The 23,123-nt window shown below is 40.4% G+C and overlaps 1 protein-coding gene across 1 annotated transcript in view; it reads left to right on the top strand.

Annotated features, from left to right (window-relative positions):
• Positions 1-8,890, top strand: part of LOC119727013 (protocadherin Fat 4-like) — a 50,592-nt gene extending 41,702 nt beyond the window's left edge. The window contains exons 27-32 of the mRNA XM_038198895.1: positions 864-1,058; positions 2,471-2,653; positions 3,285-3,470; positions 4,205-4,306; positions 4,492-4,729; positions 5,962-8,890. Of these exons, the coding sequence (XP_038054823.1) occupies positions 864-1,058; positions 2,471-2,653; positions 3,285-3,470; positions 4,205-4,306; positions 4,492-4,729; positions 5,962-6,979 (1,922 nt within the window). The 3' untranslated portion in view covers positions 6,980-8,890. The remainder of the gene's footprint in view (positions 1-863; positions 1,059-2,470; positions 2,654-3,284; positions 3,471-4,204; positions 4,307-4,491; positions 4,730-5,961) is intronic.
• The last annotated feature ends 14,233 nt before the right edge of the window (positions 8,891-23,123 follow it).

The raw sequence follows: 23,123 nt of genomic DNA, 5'->3' as shown, positions 1-23,123 counted from the left end.
CAAAAATTGAGTAATACCTGAGTGTGACTTAACTCGCACTGGACTATAGACTCCGTGAATGAACAAGAGATGGCAATTTGTGATAACTTTTGAGAGCCCCAGTAGGAAGAACATACTGCATATACGTGCTCGTTTGCTCAAGTATTGCATGAAGAATGCACAACTTATTTTGTTCTTGATGTCTTTGTGCTAGCACTTGAAGTGCGGGCTGCAATGCATCTATTCCTCCCAGTAGTCTTATACTTCAATCTCTGTCTTCAAAACCAAGTTAGGGGGTACTTGTGATTGGAGACCATTGTAGGATGGGAAGCGTTATACTCACCTACTGTAAAATTACAGTGCGGAGGGCATAAGCTCTGTGCATGAGTTGAATGTCCATGTTCATTCTGGCTTGTAATAAATGATACAGCTTGTTGACCATCCTTAGGATCAGTTCCTGCTTCTTGCATAAGCAAATCAAATTTCATGATGTCAACAATTGCTATTTCATTGTGACTTCAGATGACCCTAACAAATTGCTTCGCACTAGAATGTGCATGCAGTATGCACCTGCCAAAAGGCTGTCAATTTGAAAAGTATTAATACACTATTAATCAGGTTAGTTTGAACGCTTTTTGTAATGAATTATAATCGACCAAAATCCTGTGCTAAGTGTGCGGCATGGTATTTCATGGTATTTCATGGTAATTCAATCCAAGATATTTGACATAATAGGTCAACAAGGCATACCGTGGGACCTTTCAGCCATTTTGCTCCCATGTCACAAAATAAGTTGAGGAAACCTTCATTTTCTCCCAGTATTTCAAAATAGAGATTCTGTCCGTGTCTTTTCACTTGATATTTATGTTCTATTTCTGCATCAGGTAATGGCGATACCTGTACTGACATTGATGAGTGCACACCCTACCCCTGCCATACCTCCCATTCTATCACCGGTATGTGTGTCAATGGATTTGGTGGCATACGAAACTTCACCTGTCACTGTTTACCTGGCTGGAGTGGGCGGGACTGTACAGTGGAGGTGGACAGCTGCCAAGAGAATCAATGTAATCCTCTAGGTAAATTAATTTCAAATATTCATGAGCAAATTTTCATATTCATGAGCAAAAGTGTGATGTCATTTCAGACAGAAACCTCAATGTTACAGCTATTTCAGTGCCAAAAGTTGCCAGAGTTTTGGGGATTTTATTGTCCTGGATTCGTTGTTGTGTCAGTGTCAGTACATAACAGTATAAAAGCCAATGAGCAAACTTTTCTCACAAATGTTTTCAATGAGCAAGTTTTTGGGTTCACAATTTGCAGAAATCCCTGAACTGAACAGTGTCTTAATTCCTGACATCACATCACAGGATAAAGGAAATCGGGATTCTTATGAGATTTTTATCAGATTCTTATCAGATTTTTATCAGATTCTTATAAGATTCTTATAAGATTCTTATAAGATTTATCTCAGATTTTTCACAAGATTCTTATAAGATTCTTATAAGGAGTGGTTCGTAGGGGAACCACTACTTGAATAGAGTCCTCATCCTGGCTAGCTATGGCGTCTTAATACTGTTGTACCTTGTAAGACTACCCTAGCAAATTTAGTCCACTTATATACTATTTTGACAGTCGCCAGCCAATCAAATTGTCTGTGCAGACTTTGTGACGTTTTCCTACACATTGAATACACGTGATTCTTCATCGTTCTTTAGGTCATATTTTTTAACTTGATAGGACATAGGAGAAGGTTACATGTAGCCTTTTAGTACAATTTTTTAGTCAACAAAAATATGGCAAACTGTGTGGTTGGAACATATTTGAGGGCAAATGTCAGTAATTTTTTTTTGGAGTAAACGATCACCAGTATATGATCACCAGAGAATTTCCTTGAATGGTAGGGATGTTTTTGTTGGATTGAGAACCTATGGGGGCCAGAGCCTGTGTCACATGGCCTACTCAGTGGCAGCCAAAGTCCATTATGTAGCGCAGGGTAAGGACGGTTGTCTGACCGTACCGAAGATGAGTTTGTGTCGATGGTCAGCTTTTGCAACAAGTGATTAGATTGAATAGAAATGCTGTCAATTCATATTTGAAAGTGTCAAAAATAAGCGTGAGAGGTCAAAATAGTTAATTATGTGGACTCGGTTTGCCAGGTCACCGTCTTACAATGTACTAGATGAGAGTCCTAACTAGAAATCAAACCTAAACCACTGCTGTGTTAAGTGAGTTACTTGAATGAATTTGCATTTGAGTTGTTGGACAAGAAATGCAAGTATGTTTGGGGCAGGAGTTGGACTAAAGTACAAATCCTTTTGCTTGGACATATTCAGCACACCTTTTTTTGTCCAAGTACTCACATTCCTGCATTCGAAGTGCTCACATTCCAAACCACACTATCTAGTTTCTCAGGCTAATGCACAACCTTATATTTGTTGTTGGAATCTGAATTCATGTACTCAACACTACTTCTCCATTTTTTTGCCAGGAACTGTCAAGTGTGTGAATACAGCAAACACTGCTGATTATACCTGTAAGTGTAAACGTGGATTTGAGGGCCCACTTTGTGATGGCAACACAGACGATTGTGCTGAACATCAGTGTCAGAACGGTGCAACGTGCATTGATGGTATAGGACTGTATACATGCAACTGTAGAGCACCTTTTGAAGGTATGTGACTTAGGTTTTATTCATTCAAATCCTCAGGAAAGTGTTGGAAAAAGTAATATTTTATTGTGGAAACAAAATCAAAGTTCACATTTTCAGATCTGGAAGAATGGAATAAATGACCAAATCATTTAATTATCAGCCCATTTTTGAAACAGTTCAACTTCTACAGTTTTGTGTGCTAAAGACTTTAGGGTTGTGCTGTATATAAGTGCTGTTAATAGTTATTATTATGATTCAATACATATCGCTTGTTGATATGGGGTAAGAGCTTTTAAGAGCTCAGTGAATAAACCTGAAAACATATTTTTCAAGTCTTATACATCCATCATCTAGTATAGTCAAGGAGATTACGGACTAGGAATTTTGGATCGTTTCTCTGCCAGTTAACCATTAATTAGATATCATGGTTAATTGGTTCTCTCACAGACATTACATTGCCTTTCTTAACACTGGAGTTGCCATATTTTGTTTATTTTGAGTTATTCATTGGTCAAGTGATTAGTAAATGAAAAATTAGTAAATTGATGTGAATAATAAAACAATCTACATTTTACAATTAGTATTTGGAGGTATTGACTGATTTGTATTAATTCATGAATTAATCAGATTTGTTGACTGTTTGAAATTCCAGGCTATTTCTGTGACTTGGACCCCACTGTCTGTAATGATGTCATCTGTGCCTACAATGGTACCTGCGTTCCCGTGCCCAATGGTGGTCACGATTGCCGCTGCACTGAACCCTATGAGCGTGACTGCTCTGGTTGTGCATTTGGCTACGGTGGTATAGACTGCAAACCATGTGATCCACCATTCACAGGTCAGAACTCAACTTGGTAGCCAATTACTCTTCACATGGTGCTTGTGGGATTGGGCAAGGCACTTTACTATGATTGCCTCTCTCCACCCAGGTGTAGTAAATGGGTACCTGGTAGGAAGAAATTCCTTCAATGCTTGAGCGCCATAATGGCAGCCGTGCTAAAGCCAGGGTAATAATAAGAGCGCCAGGAGCGTCACTTAGTGACGGACATGAGCGCTATACAAGAAGCCAATATTATTATTATTTTAAAAATTATTATTCACACACAGCGCAAAAACCAACGCGAACACAAATTTGTGATGTCAGTTTCAGTTTTTGTGCTGCGAATTCGTTGAGCACATTTCAACTTAGGCAAACTTTGCAGTGAACGTTTCATGCCGCAAAATGCACTTCGCATTTGCATGAAAATAAACTTGCCTTTAAAACACTTTCATCGTACAAGATATCAACTCCAATATCACAGAACAACGGACTTGAGACTGGATGACTTGTGATGGACTTAAATACAAAACTGTTCTGCAGTAGTTAGCTGATTTTTTTCCTTGCACGCTCTCAGACAATACTTGGTCTACACGCGCTTATCAAAAATGAAGTATTTGAAGAACAAAAGCCAACAACAAATGCTTTCATCAAGTCGAGATTGATTCTGATTTTCTTAGTATGAAGGATCATGATGGACAAATGCACAAACCTTTTTTGTTTTAAATTGTGATCTTTCTTTTTTCAAATTGCAGGTCCGAATTGTGAAATAGACAGCAGTGTTTGTGATCCCAACCCCTGCACTTATGGAGGTGTCTGCAAAGCAGGTGTTGGCCAGTACTCTTGTGTGTGTCCTGGTAAGTAATGAACTCATTCAAACCTCCACACAGACGATATTGAATCACATAGACAATATAACAAATATAACATGGTGTGAGGGTGAACAGTCCATATTAGCTCCCGAGGTATTGGAAGTTGACAAACTAGTTCCCAAGGCAAACTATCAACCTGAAATAAACCATGTTACACTTGCTTTTCACAGAAAACCTTGCAACTAAGGATTGCAAACCACTGATCAAGATATTAGGACTAGGAAGTGATGGTGGTTACAATAATGGGTCACCTACAGTGGGTGGTGGATTCCCAGTTTGGATCATCATTGTGATATCACTCCTGGTCCTCGTCATCATCGTTATCGGCATGGTCTGCCTGGGGTTGCGCCGATATCGCCGCCGAGTGCCCTACAAAGCATCAGATTCCTTCATTCCATGGAGATCTAGGTAAGATTTTCTCATTTGCAAGGGTGGTGCAGTGCGTAAAGCACTCGGTTCTCACCACTGTGCCCTGGGTTCTATTCCCGGCTCGGGCTATAATTATGTGAGTAGATTTCTTTGTTGATTTTCTCCTGTGCCACAAGGGTTTTTCTCCAGGTCGATAATAATAATAATGTGTGTTTATAAAATGCATTTATCCACCAGTATTGGGGCTCAAGACACTTCATAATTATTACCCTGCTCGTTGGGCTAATAAAACATTCCAAATACCATCTCAGCTCCCTGGAGAGTATACAGCTGGATGCTGCCATTTTGGCGCAAAGCACTATCAATCACAATAACCATCTCTGCCGTCACAGGTACCCATTTACTCATTGGTGGGGAGAAGCAATGAGTGACAAAGTGCCTTGCCCAAGGGCACATGCACCATAACCCCAGGCTGGACTCGAACCCACAACCTGCAGAATTACCCGCTGACCACAAATTCAATGCTCCGGACCATGAGGCCACGGCACTCTAGTTTTCCTCCCTCAGCAAAAATTGAATTTTGTGCTCCGTGGTAAACCATGGGTCGTATGGCCACTGCCTAAGGAATCTTTATATGCCTTCTGCTTGACCTTCATAGAATTTAAACAAATATGAGTTACTTTAAGAGTTTGTGTCTAATGTAAAAAAACAAATGTTTCACCCAATCAACCACAAATTGAAACTGGACAGACCAATGGAATACAACTTCTTTGAAAAATTGCAAATAGCAAGATTTTTTTTACAAATGGCATACAGATGGAAATCAGTGAGAGCAGTGCACATTGTGTATATTTTTTGCTCGATTCCCAATTGTGCTTAGAAGATTAGTTATGGCATTATTGCATTTGGCTGTTAAACACCAAAAATAATGTATTAACTGCTAGAATTAAGAAAACAGAATGTCTTCACGTTGACACTGCTGTGTTTAGAACAATGTTATTGCAATTTGCTCTTGTGCATCAGTTGCATACAGCCAAATTACGTTTCAGAATGGGGTTTGTGTCAGATTTTTCGCATCAGTATAATTAACGTTGACATCGCTGCCTTACTGGGTACCAGTGGCAGGGCAAATCCAGTTCTAGCAGCGTCTGGCTTTTGCCACCTGGTTATGATGTAAAGGTCAGCAGTGGATGTCATTGATGGAAAGAGAACAGTGGCAAGGCAATTCCAGTTCTAGCAACGTCTTACTTTGTTTTTTTTGTTTGAAATAGGTATCTCAGTGATGCTGAACCAGTGATTGTATCATCAGGTGGGGACCTCCGGTCACAGCAAGGCCCGTCAGGGGATTATCAGAATTATCCATCTCAGGATTACCCAGAGCGGGATTATCCACAGGAAGCAATCCCACAGCAGGGTAACCCACAGCAGAATTACCCACAGCTGGATTACCCAGAACGGGATTATCCAGTCGATGAAGAGCCCAAGACACAGCAGCAGAAAGCCTCATCAGTGCCTTCCCCAGGCCAACAGACTGCATCCGTAGCTATCCCAGAAGCCTCTGCCGCTGCTACTTCTACTGCCAAAGCTGAGGACCAGGAGAAGGAACCAGAGGACAATCCTCCACCTTACTCACCGCCTGACAACCTCTTCCTCGCAACTGCTCTGGGGCTTTTGCCTCCCGGTTACGATGTCAAAGGTCAGCAGGTGGATGTCATGGATGGAAAAGAGAAAAAAGAGAAAATGGAGACAGAAGGTGAGAAGGCGGTCGCCGAGTTCATGGGGACTCTAGCTATGCCTATCGGAGATCGAGGCACCTTACAGGCTAAAGGAAGCAACCTGGATGACTGGGAACAGGCTCAGTTGGGCTTGGTACAGGAGAAGACCCCTGATGAGAAGCCAGGAGATAAACGTGTTCGGAAGAAGTCAGCTGGGCGTCGGCCTTCTGTAAGCCGTAAGCTTTCTGTAGGGGCAGTGGCTTACCAAAACCCTGTCTTCATACCAGACAACAAGATTCTGAGCCAGCAGGCAGCCAAGGAGATACATCAGGATAATGGCGAACCCTCAGTCCCTGCCGTAGTAGACCCTGACCAAGCTGCATCCAGCAACAACAGCAAGAGGAAGACCTCGTCTACATCAGCAACACAGACCGGTATCCAAGATGACATCGTCAAAGACCAGAAACGAAATAACAGGCCATCAATCTCCAAATCCCCTCATGATTTCACCAAGCAGAATCCAGTTTTCCTGGATTCTGACACCGAGGACCTCGATGATGACATATTTGAGTAGGCGATATATCCATGGCAAGGTCACAAGTAATTCACAGGTCCAGTGAAAAGTAACAAATAATTCAAAATAACAAAGGAATGCTTTGTCACAATTTATTTGATTAACTTTGGACTTTTGATCGACTTGTGATAGACTTGTGAGGACTCAACTACATACTGATATTTTGTAGTACTGTTTCATTGGAGTACTGGTGTTTGATGTATAATAAGCCAGCTTCTGGTCTGAAATACAATTTACTGAAATCACATTTTTTTTAAATTGGTTTCGTGATTAATTCAAGCATTGTAGAAGGTACTGGAATTTAATGAATAACTTGCCAAATTGTAATGCCTACGTTCATACACAGAAAATACCTAATAATATAATATATTACACAGATATCTTTCTGAGACTCTTGCTGTTAAAGTCTGGAATATTTCTACGCAGAAAGTTACATTTTGTGTTTAACTTGTTTTTGTGTTTATTACGCAGTATAGTTTTACATTTTTTCTTACTTAGGAAATTAATTAAAATAACAATACCTTTTATTGATTTTATGTTGCTACATACTTGTTGCCTAATCATTCTCATAATATAGGAAATTATGCTAAAAAGACTACGGAACAAAGGTTTTGTTTTATCGAAAGGGATTTGGGGCATTCATGGGAAGAGTGTTGGATACTTAAATAATTTGATGTGGTAAATTTCAGAAATGAGGTTGTGGATATAATGTTAAACATTATTGATATAACTTGCTAATAGTGCATTTATAATCACAGTTTTAATGACATGACTGATTATGGATTATGTGCCAAAAAAACCCACTAGTCCGTTCCTTTAGTGCATTTTGAATGATAGTTAATAAGGAGATATATTCTCTGTGAGTGATCCTAGATCTGTGGCACTGTCCTGTGACTTTGTGAGTGTTCTACATAACCCCTGAGGACTGACACACAAAGGGAGAACAACAGATCCTTTCAGTCCTCGGGAGTTGGGTCTTTTGTTGGAAACACAAAGCATTGTCCTCGAGAGTATAGTAAAACACGACTGTGTGTCCTGACGGCTACATGGTGCAAACAGGTTCATAGCTTCTGACAAGTGCCATTTGAAAAGATATATATAGCTAAAATGGTTTAGCAGCGGAATGGTTTTCTGGATGGTTTGCAGGTTCAAATCCCAGTTACTGAGTCAAAAACCGTGATTACAATTTGGCTATCCTTCTCTTTCTGTTATTAAATATTTCTATTGTAAGTATTAAATCCTCAATGATAAAGGTAGGCAGGCTGGCAGAGCCATATCCTGAAATAGTTACTAGCGTTATGAAATGTTTTATTCAAGTAACTTTTCAAATATGTACCTGGAATATTTTGAATATTAACCAATATCAATTTTTACACAGAGTGGTGAATGATGACTGTATTAATCCCACTATAATAGTGTATATATGGATTTTGTTATTCTATTTTGATGTTAATGTATTTTATTGACATACAGTTTTCTTAATTTTCAACAGTTGTGGAGGAATATCATGATAAATGAGTCTGAAAGGTTTAATTTTGCTGTGAAATGAATTTTCAGGCTTTCTTGTTGTAAACAGGAATTCAAGAAATTGACAGTGTGATATATAGAATGAGAAGTATATTTGTGAAATATTTTATTCCAGATCTTTTCAACAATTTTTGGTCTTTATTCAAGATGTTAATTTTGATGTCTCAAATATATTTTGGGTATGTGTAAATATTCATGTTTACCCAGGGTTTATTATCAATATTTTGATTACTATATATGTTCATATATTGGGTTTTTTTTAAACGTTGTATTTGCATATTTTTGCATGGTTCTGATGCTTTATGGTCCCGGTATAGGAATGCAATAGAAAGTTGACTGATGCTTGTAAGAGAATGGGGCTTTTTTGCTTTTAATGGGAATAAAAAGGGAGTATATGAAACATGATTTAAAACTGTGTATTTTGTAATGCGTTTTTCCGGGTTTTTTTTTTTTTTTTTTTACTCTCTAAAGCCCCCCCCCCCACCCAAAAAAAATAGGCCTGTCCTAGAATTAACAAGACTTTGTCACGGGTGTAGAATTGGTTTAAATTTTTCTTTGTACCTCAATATATCAATTTCCTATAGCTCCATATAATATATAAAACAGTAAACAGTAAAGAGGAACAAAAATAGTCATGTAAATGTGCTATAGCGCCACCAACGGCCGAGCAACCGCCATTTCTTTAGGAAACTTGACTCCGGGCCATTTTCCTTCCAAACTGTGGTATCGGGATGCAACCCAGTAAATAGGCCAAAAATCTGTCCGCCGGGGTCCGATTAATTATTATTTTATATTAGAGAGTTCTGAGAGTCATGGAATTGGGGGATTGAAGACATATGGCACTGCACCTCTGGCCTGGACTTGGGGCTTCCAATTCTGAGCATTTTGGATGCAATTGGGTCCAAAAGTGGCGCTATTTAGCCATGTTGTGGAGGGATCTTTTTTCAAAATGGCTACTTATCAAGTTGGGAAATATTTGTTTTAGGGGTGGTCTTCTTTGGGTGAGAATTTCTCAAAAAGTCATTGGTCAACCCACCAAAAATTGAAAGGAAAATGAAAGACGACATGTTGATCATCATTTTTCTGTGCAGCCTGAACACCTGTGAGAGTTTGGAGTAGGCCTATTTTTAAAAATGATTTTGAAGTATGGGAATTTATCACTGGTATGCTATGGGAATTCATTTGCTTGGTTGCACCCATCGTCTGCAACTGGCATTAACATTTTATCAAATTCTGGCTCAATGATAAAACCACTGAGATGTGCTTGGCTGAGGCTCCATATTTTTCACTGAGTGGGCAATTGTGTCGTTAGAAACTAAAGAAATGTGCACAGAAAGCAGTCCCCAAAGAAAACGTTTGTCAGAGTTTTGCAACCCAACATAGAAAAAAAGATGGGGTTTTTTTTGTAGGAAACAAACAAAATGAAAATTCTTTGAGAAAACTGATTTTGTTCCGCTCGAGAACGGACAGTACCTCTTTTAGAATTTGACTAAAATTGAACAGAAATTTAAAAAATAATAATAATAATGAGGCACACTAAAGCTATTACGAAATAAACTTTTACAAACTGACACAACGAAAGGTTTCAGGAATCCGCTAGCCATTCCTCTTACCATAAACTGTAATAGCGCCACCAGCGGTTAAAGACTAACATTTTTTTTCCTGACAAGAGCAAGTTAAAATTGAACCCTAGAATTAATGTTATGATTGATTTCAAAACTTGTAAGTCTATATACCCGTCGAAGTTACAGCTTCATTTTTATTATGTTGGCATTAATAAAGTAATCGTATGGTATAACTAGCCACTTGATACTTTTTTCGTGATGTGGATAGGTAGTTATATCGGTCAAATAATTATCCAAAACCCAGCGCATCAACATTTGACATAATTACGGCATGCATTATGTCATCCTGACGAGTCATGGATTTTATCGGAATGTTTGTTGTTGAAAAACATCATTTTTCAGTCAAACGGCAGGACGAAATGTGGGTGGGTTTGAAATAACATAGGCCTAATTACAGACGAAATTGCTTGATATCAAGATTTGAAGTTGCTTGATCGGTCCTACCTATTCGACGGTTTCGACCAAACATCAGCGCATACCCGTCGCTGTCACTCGGTCTCATTTCTTTTTTGCCCTATTATAATATTTTTAAAAATGTTGTCGTCAAGTTTGCATGCCAGAAAGCTCAATTTTATTCATTTATTTATTATTACATACATATTTTGGTCTGTGTTTTTGGTCATTACGCCTGAAGTACATATGCCCTGATAGCGGGAATTGCCTTGTTGGTGATGACTGATATAAGCCGTACTGTACCCGTCAATCAAAACAGGAAATTCGCTACAATGTTGAACACGGGGCTGTCCTGCCGCTTGCGACATGAGGCGGAGCTTGACCAGCCTACTTCATGACTGACACACCAAGCCAAAGGTGATTGACATTACAGTGACAAGCATCGAATTCGGAGCATGTCTACTGCGCAAAAAATGGCCCCTGAACGTGGATTTCTTGCCAACCTGACTTCCACGTGATTGGCTATTCTTGCGCATGGCTCCAACAATATGCAAATGTTTTTCTTAATGAATGGCTATGATGCATAATAATTGCTGTCCAGAAATATTATACTCCAAGACGTATCCCCGGTGGAATGCGACGCGCGCCCTTGAACGGGTCAGCTATGTTTTCTTGTCCGTCTCTTCGGCTCGTGAAATGCTCGTTTAAGCACGGCGATTCCTGGTCCGTCCGCTTGGGTTGGCGTCGGTAGCCCGTCGTGAAATCAAGCTGGCCAATTACAAGCACCGTGGCACCCACAGTGAAAACCGGCCCCGCTGCTGTGAAACGCGCCGTGGGTATTACATAATTTGCGCTGAGCTCGCAGTAGGTAGACGTGACTGGGTACGGGCAGACCTACCAGTGGCGTAACAAACCCCGATGATATTAGCCGTGCATCTGATCTTGAACTCAGTACGATCTGGCCCGTGCTACACGGTCGGCATGCGATGGCCGCGGAGTTGCAGGCGCCAGACGTCTTCGTTTCTCAGCTTTAAAATAAAGCGGAACCTTGGCCTATATCACGTTCTCCGCAATTTGTTTGCCATTTGTTATCTGGCTATTTCCGTAAGTGGTGGTGTGCGTCACAAACCAAAAGGGGCCACTACAAGCTGTAAGAATGACCTTTGAAGTCGTTTGGAGAATCTGGCTTTATTATCCTATAAATCAGTTTGAAATCCCCACTAACGTTTTCCGGAAAAATATTAATTATATGTCATATAAGAATATTTCCCCTCTTCTTGTTGCCCTAATTCCGCCCCTCGTTTAACGCTGTTAAAAAAAAATATGACAATATGAGTTTTGAATATTAGAGAAGGGTTTGGTGCACAGCAGACCAGATTGGTAATCTTATTTTATTTAGATTGCTTTACCAGAAACTCAATTTGCGGGCTGGGTATTGAATTGGGTATTGCCATTTGCCTTTGTTGTTTTGTCTTCATGACAATCCATGCAAATGATGTCCTATCCCAATTTGTCTTCTTTTTAATGAGAATTCGTATCTGATGTGCAGCCACTATAATAAGAATTATGTAGTTGTGAAGTTAAAGATGGTGGTCCAATTTCATTCAAATTTTATCTTAAATTAGTACAGATCGATTTTTAAGTGATATGAAATTCAGCGTGGTTGACTTGTTTTGATGTGAGAATTAAATTTTGTGTTTCTTTTTTCTCTGGTATGATCTTTAAAATGGCAAAAACATTAAAAAAAATTGTGGGGGGGGGATTCTTATTTTGAAGCGCTTCAGTAATAGCAACCAAAATTACAGCTAAGGCCATTGTGGAGATGAGACACGCAGCATGTCATTCCATTTCAGCGCGTCACTTAGGCCCGATCTGTAGATTAAATTCGGGAATTTAGAACCGAAACCAAATCACCGATAATTGGGGTTCAGATGTAGTGTAGCGGTCTATAAATGATCGTATGTCTCCATTAACCTACCCTCCATTAGCTGAAACAATAGTAGGCCAGCTCATGCATTAACCTGCGTGATTGGCGCCTGGTTCTCCAGCGGCAGTCATGTAGAAAATTGGCGCGCTTTGCTCCATGCTTTGATTGGAGGTTGAAACACTCCTGCAGGATCGCTAAGTGAATGCTGCGTTCTCGACCAACAAGAGAATGATGTGGAAAACAAATACAGTCCTTGGCCCAAACTATATAAATAACTGTTTCCACGGTATCTATTAGCCTTGAATTTCTCTTACCATTGATTTTTCTCTTAAGTCGGACATTCAGATGGAGACCAAAATTTAAGAACCAAATTTAAGACGGGAAAAAGATGGCCAAAGTGGCATATGTCTGATGTTATTATTTTCCAGCGTAACTTTCTCTATGATTCAACCATGACAATTTTACGTCTGTCTGAGCTTACTGTTTCTAAAGTTACATGTGATTTTTGAACCAATGAATAGTGTTGCTTTTTGAACGGAGATGCTTGGTCGCATAGGCCTACAGTGCAAGATCATTAACGACTCTTAACAGACTAGGCACCATACTTGTGTTGAAGCCAGTTGCAATTCGACTGGGTCTACTTTTAGTGTGATATAATTTGATCATGAAAATGTAGTCTGGTTCCCAGACCAAAAGATTCTGACATTTCTGATAAATTTTAGTTCAGGTAGCCGCCACATTCAAAAATGTTTTATAACGCAGCAAAGCCCGCCCTCGTACGAGTGAATATCATAATTCAGATGCTGGGTATTACGCCTGACATTGATAAAAAAAATTTTTTAAATGTAAGCAATGAATTTATGAACTCAAATTGTTCAGAACGGATTAAAACTATTTTACGCCCGAGAAATTTCCCGAGCAGTTGAAATATCCGAGTGTATTCGGTAAGCTTCGGATATTTTCGGATATGGGCAGGACCCAGACCGTTTTTGTCATGTACATGTACGTACCGTGGCGGCTACCGGACCTAAGATTTGTCCGAATAGATATAATCTTTCGGCCTGGGAACCAGACTAATGAAAACGGTCTTATTTACAAACGGAATTTGGGTGAGTTTTCAACATGTGCGCTTCACGAGTTCACTTCTAGTTAAACTGGCTATCAACGAGTGCAATATAACCTACAATGACGATATGCCCCCTCCTTAAAATGGGAGCGAGATGAAAATGCTCGAACTTCATGTTGATTCGTATAGTTAATCGCGTAGAAAAAGCCGTGGATTGTTCTTAACAACTTGCTTTTTTAAATCCTCGGTATCTACATAGAAATGTATATAGGGCCTATACACATGAATTAAATTGTGGCAGTTCCACAGTGCGGCTGACGTTTGAGAAACTTCCATACACAAAATATTACACCTGACAAATGATATTTGCAAAAAGTGGATTAAAATCAAGTTTCATGGGGAAAGAAATCGAACATTTTTGTTCAAAGAAATTAAGTTATCTATATATTTTTTTTACAGTAAAAAAAAACATAACCATGAACGTACATAGACTTCTGTAAATCCTGTCATGAATCCTATTGCATGCAATTGACCGTTGTGTTCAGGTAAATTATCGATCCGAGTTTTTTTTTAGAAGGGGTAATGTTGGAGATCGTTATATCGTGTCTTGGATACTGTAATTTTATTCTGTAGAACGGCCATGTGTCCAGTCAGTAAAACAGTTTACTTTTTATACGCCGCGTTGCATATAAATTACCTCATAATCACTGCGTTGCATATAAATTGCCTCTGCGCTGCGCGCGTGCGTATACGACTGGTCCGTGGGTCTTGCGACTGAGAACTGCAACCGCTAAGTATCATGTCCGGCAGGAAAGCTTAACAGTAATCAAAGATTAAACCGCAGTGATTTAATTTATTTCTAAAAAATTCTTGCATTGTAAGTTACAACCCTTTATCTCTTTCACTTAATGGCACGATATCACAAAACAATTGTTGGCTGCTGTGATGTGGGATATGGCGTTTTTAACACCCTTCACCTCAGGTGCTATAATGCGGGATATGGCGAGGGCCATATCCCACATCACAGCAGTCAACAATTATTCTTATATGAATTTTTTGACTCTAAATGCTCAACTTTCTAACGATAAAGCCAGTTTCAATTATTATACTTAATTGTAAGCAATCGTAAATAAAGCGATTTTGCAATCGACAGGTGAAAGTTGCGTGTTTGTTATTCTTGGACATCTAACCAGGCCCTCTTAGACAAAGCAGCACAATCCTACATGGAAATACAGTCTAAATGTGCACATCTTCATTTTTATTATTTATTAGTTGCGCTGGACATGATCCCACTTACACATGAAAAATTGGCTCTATGGAACTGATTGTCATTAGCTAGTTGGAAGGTTGTTTGCGAATGCGCATGCAGCTTTAATGCCCGTGCGGTAGACTACGGGGCATGTTTTTACTGCTAACATGACAAGCGCGAACATCCAATCCCTTTCACGGAGCTGGCTAGCTCACCGCGTGTACGTACCTGACGGTTCGTGACGGGCTTATTTCGCGCCAGCCTCGCGAGCCTTCGCCGCTTCACCGTAAATCCAAGAATCCTTTTTGAAGACGGGCCGACTGTAATTACAGAAAATTAAGGTCCCTCAATCTCCACCGATTAATCTGACAGCAGAGGACGGGGTCGTGTAAGAAGAATTTTCCCCTCTTCGCCGATCGCGAGAGATCGGGAGAGAATGGGGCGAAGAAAGAAGTAAGAAGTGAAAGATTAAAAAAAAAATCACCGTCATCATCTCAAGAAAATTGGTAATTTCACAAACGGACATGTTTAGATGATGGGCACGAGAGGGGAAACCACGGGGTTGGAGATGAAAAAATCGAAGAACTTGAGACAATTTTCGGAAATTAATTTGCCGGAGACGCCGGGAGTTCGAGGCGGCCAGGGATGAGTTAAGTGCCGGGGCCGGGAGCCTAGACGACGGGGTCGTACTGACGACTTGTCATCGGGGTTCACGGAATATTTATTATCCAGATCAAAATCCTATGTAAGTCATGAAAACACGCGGGATAAGAGGTTTTACGCCAGAAATTGATTTTGCCCGTTGGAGCTCTATCCATCTGAGCAATTGATTATTAAAGGCAAGCGCCTTCTTCCGTTCCATGGATTCGGGTTTGCTTGAGGATCGGTTTTTGCACAAGTGAGTGGGACTAAATGTTCTCTTTAAATTTGCAGTTTTGGTGAAGGTAGTATTTCTGATTCTGCTTTTTAAATTACCAGGTTTATTCAGAATACACTATACAAATTGAAGATTCGATCAAAAACTTTACACGTATCGAAATTATTTACTATTTGGTCTACTCGAGACTAGACTTTTGACGTTAAAAATTCTATGCTGGTTTAAGTCTAGCTTGCGAACAGTTTAAATGACTCAATACGAGTTGCATGGTTATCAATAATGCGTCAGAGTATTTGAAACTGCAATTAATTGAGTCGATTTTGTATGCGGTATTCATCTGATGAAGCCGAATCCTATTTGCCACCAATAAGACGTTTAATGGAGTCGTTTTTAGCACCACTCTATGCACTCTGCTTCAGGTTGAACGTGTGCCGCGCGCCGCCATCTTGGTCTGGTATCCCGAGTCCTTCCTATTCATCGCTTCATAAACCCCACCCGCAATTACTTTTTTCTGCAACCAAGTACAGCCAAGGACCATAATGCGCATGCGTCAAATGGTAACGTTTTCTTATGAAATTTGGACTTCTATGATATCCGGCCTCTTTATACCTTATATGGATTCTAACCTTCACACGTGACCTGTCACTATCCAAATTATCGTCACTGAGGCATGCGCAATACATTCAATGGGTTCGTAGTTCATAGAGTTTTATTTCAAAATACACCGCTGGCAGCGGTTCTTGGACTTAACTTCATTTTTGTAAAAGAAATCCTCCTGGGCCATGAATAAAAAAAGTGGACTTATTTCATCGATCAGTATATAGGACTTGATTAAACACAACTTAAGAAAGTTCACTCTTGGCGGGAAAAAATGAAAATGTAAAATCCGGCGATTCGAATCCGCAACAAGCAGCATTGTGATCTCCGACCTAGCGTAGCAGGCCACAGTGGTGCCACGCTTTCCACTGTAGAATTTCATTAAAAGGCCCATGACATGAATCTCACTTGGGAACATATTTTGTTCAACATTCTTCTCCTCTTAAACGTATGAAACTATTTGACAGCCTTTTTTGGGTTAAATTTATCGAAAAGTGCACTTCTTTAAACATTTTTAATTTCCAACATTATATGCTTTTCCTGACAAATGAGGGCGTTGTTGCTGTGATGTCATTTTAAGAAGATACTGTTCATTTTAAGGTTTTTCTGTTCAAATTGTGAACCCAAAATGTGCTCATTTAAAACATTTTGTGAGAAAACTTTGCACATTGGTTTCCTGTCATGTACTGAAACAACAAAGAATCACCAAAGGCATGAACATTTACGACGGTAAAATATCCAAAATTCTGACAAATTTTGCTGCTGAAATAGCTGTAACGTTGAGGTTTCTGCCTGAAATGACATCACACTTTTGCTCATGAATATGGAAATTCGCATCAGCATAAAAACCAAACTGTCACCAAAATGCCCCCCCAAAATGGCAAAATGAAAATGGAGAAGAAAATTAAATGGGACACAAAGTGCATTTTCAAGTTAGTATTGCATTCATAAAAACTACATTACATGGGCCTTTCAAACTAGGCTGATATGAAGTTATTGCAAATCACATGACATATTTATTCAATTACATGTTATGTTTCACGCATGCGTTTTAAGGTAAATGACGTTACTAGCCTGCAGAAGAAAGATTTGCACTAAGTCCAACCGATCAGTTGATCATTTTATGCTAGCTGCAAGATCAAAACTTTAACTTGCCTGCTTCGTATTGTATCAACAGAGAGCGCTACAACATAAAACGTCACAGATTTGAACATTGGTGAACAGTTGCCTTAGTTTTGCCTCCTTTCACCGGTGCTTTGGAAAATGCCTGCATCTGACCTATAAGAGGAGGTTATACCAAATCACTTTGTCCAGAGTCAATCACACAGAAGTCACAAAAACTGTTTTGAAATTTGAGAAAGAAAAGAACATGGGCTAGCAGAGCAATCTAACAAATCAGCAGAATGCATCAAGGAATGGAAAGAAGAAGAATGGATACATGATAAGAGGTTGTTGGCCGGTAGTTGTGGCGCGTCCATCAGACCTAACCGGTACTGGCAGGACCGAGTCGGTCGCGGGCGGCCAATTTCCGCCGGCACCGCTTCGAGCGAGGCGTGGGGCTATCGCATATCGGCGGGGGATTTGAAGAGGGGGATTTCGGTTGAAAAACGCTGTTGAAAGACGCCTGGAGTTTGGGAGAAGACGGGACTGGCTCAGGTATTATGGGTCTTGCCTGCACAGCGTGTGTTGCCTCGGGTGGTTTTTACCGTACTGAGCCGAAGGGGATTAATGCAATAGGTCCCGAACTCGGATTCTGATCAGTTGCTCCATCACTATTGTTAGGGATTTGGGGATTTGTAATCAGGAAAATTCTCCGTTTTTCTTTCTCGCAATTGTGGGAGAAAAATTGATCGGTGTCTGTGTCATGATTGTGTATCTGGATGGGATGGATTTAAGGAGGAAACATACCTGCCTCAAAATCGTAGCTCATATGACAAGACAGTTCCAAGTGAATCTTTTGGATTTCAGGCCTAATGCTCAATTGCTCGCTGCCCCGTCGGTCATTGGACAGCTAACCCCTCGTATACGGAAACCATCATGTCACCCATCAATGCCTTGTGTTAGTATGAAGCACCTACAACTATCCCACCCAGAGCATCTAAAATGTGGCTCAATGCTTGCAGTTGGATACATTACTTTTTGAGGGACTCTTGGGTTGTCGGGGGGAAGGAGGGGTGGCGGTTTTACCCACATGTATGGCCCATACATGAATCTTCTTTTGGTTCAAACCTTGGAGTACATCCATGTAAGATGAGGTATTTTGATAGAGGGGTTTAATTAATGGTTGGGGTCACCTTTTTAAGGGGGAGGAGCTTACAACCTTTAAGGGGACTCCCACAAAAGGGTCTTTCATACTATCCAAAAATCTCAGTGTAAGAACCGGGTCCAACACTGACTCACTGAGATTTCAGGAACCCTTTTCACACTAGCAAGAATCAAACATGACTGCTACACTAGTACCGGTGTTCTGCACGGGTAAAAACCAACCCTGGTCGGGACCAGGGTTGAGAGGCTTTACCTGGGTAGAAAACCCTACGTCTACAGCTGACCCGAGTACAACCCGGTTGAGTGTGAACGGTACGCCTTGCGACACGTGTTTGCTTGGCACCCGGTCCCGCTCAAGGTAGACCCGTGTTGATTTCAACACGTGTAGATGAGATGGTAGTGTGGAAACGAATTGAGAAGGATTTCAATCTCACGAAGGTTGGTATTTGCAAACACCTCTTGTTTCGAAACATTGGGCTAGAACTCCTGTTCCTTTTTGTTTAGCTGCGGGATAGCAGCTCAACAAATCATCCTATCTCTCCGTTAGTCCGTTAGTTAGTAACAAACGCTGACTTTGTCTATTACTCCTATACATATTTGACCGATTTCAACCAAACATTGTCAAAAGTATCAGTAGCCCAGCCCAACATGTCACATAACCAAACTGGGGTCAAAGGTCATCATGGGGTCACTGGAGTCAAAAACCTACTACAAAACACTACTCCTTCCAGAAATTACATGGCACAATCACCTGACTCATGCATGAACACGAATTCGTTAGCACGCAGCTTCCGAGATATTTCCGATCAAGCTTGTTCATAACACAAAACTATTTGAAACCTGTCTCGCTTTTAGATTATTCATATTTCGTTTCATTTCTAAACTAACAACAGTACTTCTTATAAGCTTCTTCCTCTGAGTAGAAAACAATCAAATGGGCTTGCAATGAACACTATTGCGATCTTCACATTGCTCTACATTTTAAATAATATTTTGTACACTTACAAATTCACAGACCAAACTTAAAATGTCACAGTCATTAACACAAAGAAGTGAAACATTACCATAACGGAGTGACGTGATTAAAATTCAAAACATCAAAACGTAACGGTAAATTTCGTAATGGAGCTTAAAACCAGGCTATACTTATAATTTATTTTCGCACCTATTTCCGACAGCTGTTTTTCTCCGCACATCTGTTATTTTGGGACAAATTTCAGAGACACCGGAGTCGAAATCGGTGCCGAAAAAAGTGTTGTTGACCGACCCAAATTAATCTGTCAATAAAACGCCGCATATAACACGCGCACTTTTGCCGTCTAATAACCAGTATTAAATACGAAACTGATACCTTGGCAAGATGAAACAAAGTAGCGATTAATGAAACCGGAGACTCATTTTTCTCTTCTCCCGCCGTCGGATTAAGACAAAAATATAAAAAAAGAGAGCTGAAGTCACCGCCAGCCGCAGGACCGAAGACGGATGATGATATTGCTCCGTGTCTTGTCCGCGACACACGGCCGCCTTAATCCCACCGTTCCTTTCACGGCCGTGCCGTGTGCCTTCTTGCTTGCTCTCTTACCAATTTGCCGCCGCTGGGAAGCAGGGAAAATCATCAAGAAGTGATTATTTCTCGCGCCGGGTTAGGAGGGGAAAAAAGCTGAAAATTTAAGATAAAGATGTGGTGTTGGATGTTCGTTTGCCTGTGCCGACGTGGGCTCCTAATAGAAGTCATATGATACCGACATATTGAGTTGACAGATGTGTTAAGCCTATAGTTTCTTTGATGTCAATTTTTGCCGCGTTTTCTCTTCAGCTTCGATTTCAGAACGACGTTAAAATATCCTGCATCTTTTGGAATCCTTTTCCCCCTACTCCAAGAAATGATTATATCAAAGTCATTAAAATTTCACCCGTGCTACATAATGAGAGGCAGCCAAGATTAACTAATACCTCTTCGTATAGGCTACCTAAGATTCAATTTCAATCGGGTAGAGGATGCGCATCTGTAAATGCATAATATGTACACAATGAAAACCTTTTGTGTGCGTTATGTATAACTAAACATTTTCTACCATAATAATTGCAAGGGTGGCCATCCCTGCCCCATGTAATTCGGTCCGAAAATATCTGGACTTTTTGAAGGAGACCCCTCCCAGAAAACAATTTTGCCAAGTCATAATAGGCCTACAGCTGAATATCCTTTTTATTTATTTATTATCAATCATTACAAAAAAAGGCTTGAAAAACGCAAACAGGTTTGCATTTTTTCCCAGAAATATATAAAATGCAACAATATTTTCGCCATCAATTTTCATCGTGTCGTTTGTTAATTAATGATTTACATTTTCGGCTGATCGGTTTAAAGTACGGCAAGGATGACATTTTCGAACATGCCTAAAAACTCTATTTCTACATCTAAGTAAAAGGTGCATTATTTTCTTATCAAGGGAAACGACAACGTTGAACGAGATGTCTTTGTTTCTGCAGACTTATGTAAAGACAATCGCTTTGTTCGAAAATGAAACAATTCATAGCAAACTATTTACATGATTGGAAAAAATGCAGGGGAAGCATACATGCATAATAGTATGGAAACAACATTTGGGGCGTGTAACATGTAGAAACGCAACAGTGTCTTTAGTTTTAACAGGAGTAGATTTTCTAAATGAAAATTGTTCTGACGAGCTACAGAGCTACGCTTGGGGGTAAATGAAAAGCGCCTTGATAAAAATAAAACAGTGATCTCCAAATCGCTCAGAAAAGGGCCTTCCCTGTCTTCTGCTCCGCAATATCAAAATGATAACGAAAATTAAAAACAGGAGCAAGAAATAAAAGTGGGGGCAATATTTCGGAGGGGCTTAGCGTCTCCGTCAGATCCAGCTCAAAAACATGGGCCGTTTTGCAATTGCATTCCCAGAAAAGTAATTGTCTAGGGGCTGGCTTTACAAGTCGCCATAATAATTTCGGGAGGGGAGGGTTCTTGTGGCGGGTCCCGTTGGACGGGGATTACAGCGCGCAAGCCGGCTTAAGCCCCCGGCGCGGCACGGTGGTTTTGTTCTTCAAACGGGCATGGTTACTACGAACACATCGCCCAGCTTTTTTTTTTCTTGACAATGGTTCTTAGCGATTTTTTTTTTACTAAGAGAACATTCGAAGAGGCATGGAGGCTAGTACAATAAAACAATAGTACGACGATGACAGATTGGTTGCTCCATTCACAAAAACGATACATGGAAAGATAATGATTTGGTGTGATGTTCATGCCTAGGGATAGCGTGTTATACTTGATTATTTGGAGGTATTGAATTCGCATCAGGCATGTAATAGACATTAAAATGCAAGCTGTAGGCCCAGCATGTTTTGACGATTCGTGATGTAAAACTTGATGTGGAGGTAAACCTTTATATGAGGTTGGCGATTTGTTTCAACACCTGAGTAATTGGACATTTCGTATCTTTTCGTTTTTCACATTTTTTCCACGATTTAACCAGCACAACATGTGGTATTGATAAAGAGCGAAATAATTACAAGGTGCACTGTCACGTGATTTCTTTCATACCAAACCTTCAGGACGAAATTTGATGTTATTTACTGATAAATATTCTTGAGCATTACCTTGTATAAAAAATGAATGCGGAATATTAGTTACTTTGAAAACCATGCGAGCCTCATTTATGATCCAATTAACATTTCATGCTCTGCCTGTATACATTCGGTAATAGCCCCATCCCGGCACAACCCATGCATGGCTCACTTTTCAATACTGCCTTCAATGTTCACAACGAAGATAATGTTCAGTCATTTGAATCCGGAGATTTCCATGTTAGCCTGTCTCCCAAATACTATTCAGCGTATGCCGCGCATTTTCTGGCCAAACTCTCGGGTTTAATTAAGCGTGTGACTTTGAAAAGACTGGCGGTTTTGCAGGCAATCAAGACGCATTCGCAGCTCGATTGAGCGTGCATGCTGTACTTTAGCCGCCCCGCCTCGGCGATTTGGAGAACCATTTGCAACATCAAACCAAAGGACTAACGGAGTTTAACACATGCAAAAGCCGCGAAGGAGGAAAGTTTTGAAAAGAACGAAGAGGAAGAAAGCGTATAGTCACGCGAGCGTGGATGCATGAGTCCAGGGATGCTCCCTCGGGCCTCCCTGGGCAAGTGCTTGGGTAGAAGGGGCCGCCCGTAAAGTGGTTGGCGCGCTTGGCGTGGACGGGATACGGCGGGGGAGAAAATAAGAATAAGGTAGACACTGAAGAGACGTCAGGGTCGAACAAGCTAAGGGTCTCCATGGGGACCGCATCTCACTGCCTCCTCTCCTCAAGCTATTCAGGCGAATCTTGATGAAAAACGAATGATTAGATTAAGAGGAGGGTAAAGAGATGAGAGGGGAGATTCGATAAAAGGGGGAGGATTCATAGGGGAGACAAGAGGGGAGAAGAAAACACGAAGAGATGAAAAAACGGGAAAATGACAGAGGATAACATTAGAGATATTAAGTTGGCAAAACAATGACGAGGGTTGAGGCTACCAGTAAACCCCCGATGACTTGCCATCAATGGTGTGGCATTTCGGGTAGATTAAATCCCCCGTCCCACTGGACGTCCTTTTGATAA

This window comes from Patiria miniata, unplaced genomic scaffold, assembly GCF_015706575.1.
Source record: "Patiria miniata isolate m_02_andy unplaced genomic scaffold, ASM1570657v1 HiC_scaffold_2, whole genome shotgun sequence".
NCBI classification, from domain to species: domain Eukaryota; kingdom Metazoa; phylum Echinodermata; class Asteroidea; order Valvatida; family Asterinidae; genus Patiria; species Patiria miniata.
This window is presented reverse-complemented; position numbering and strand designations above follow the sequence as displayed.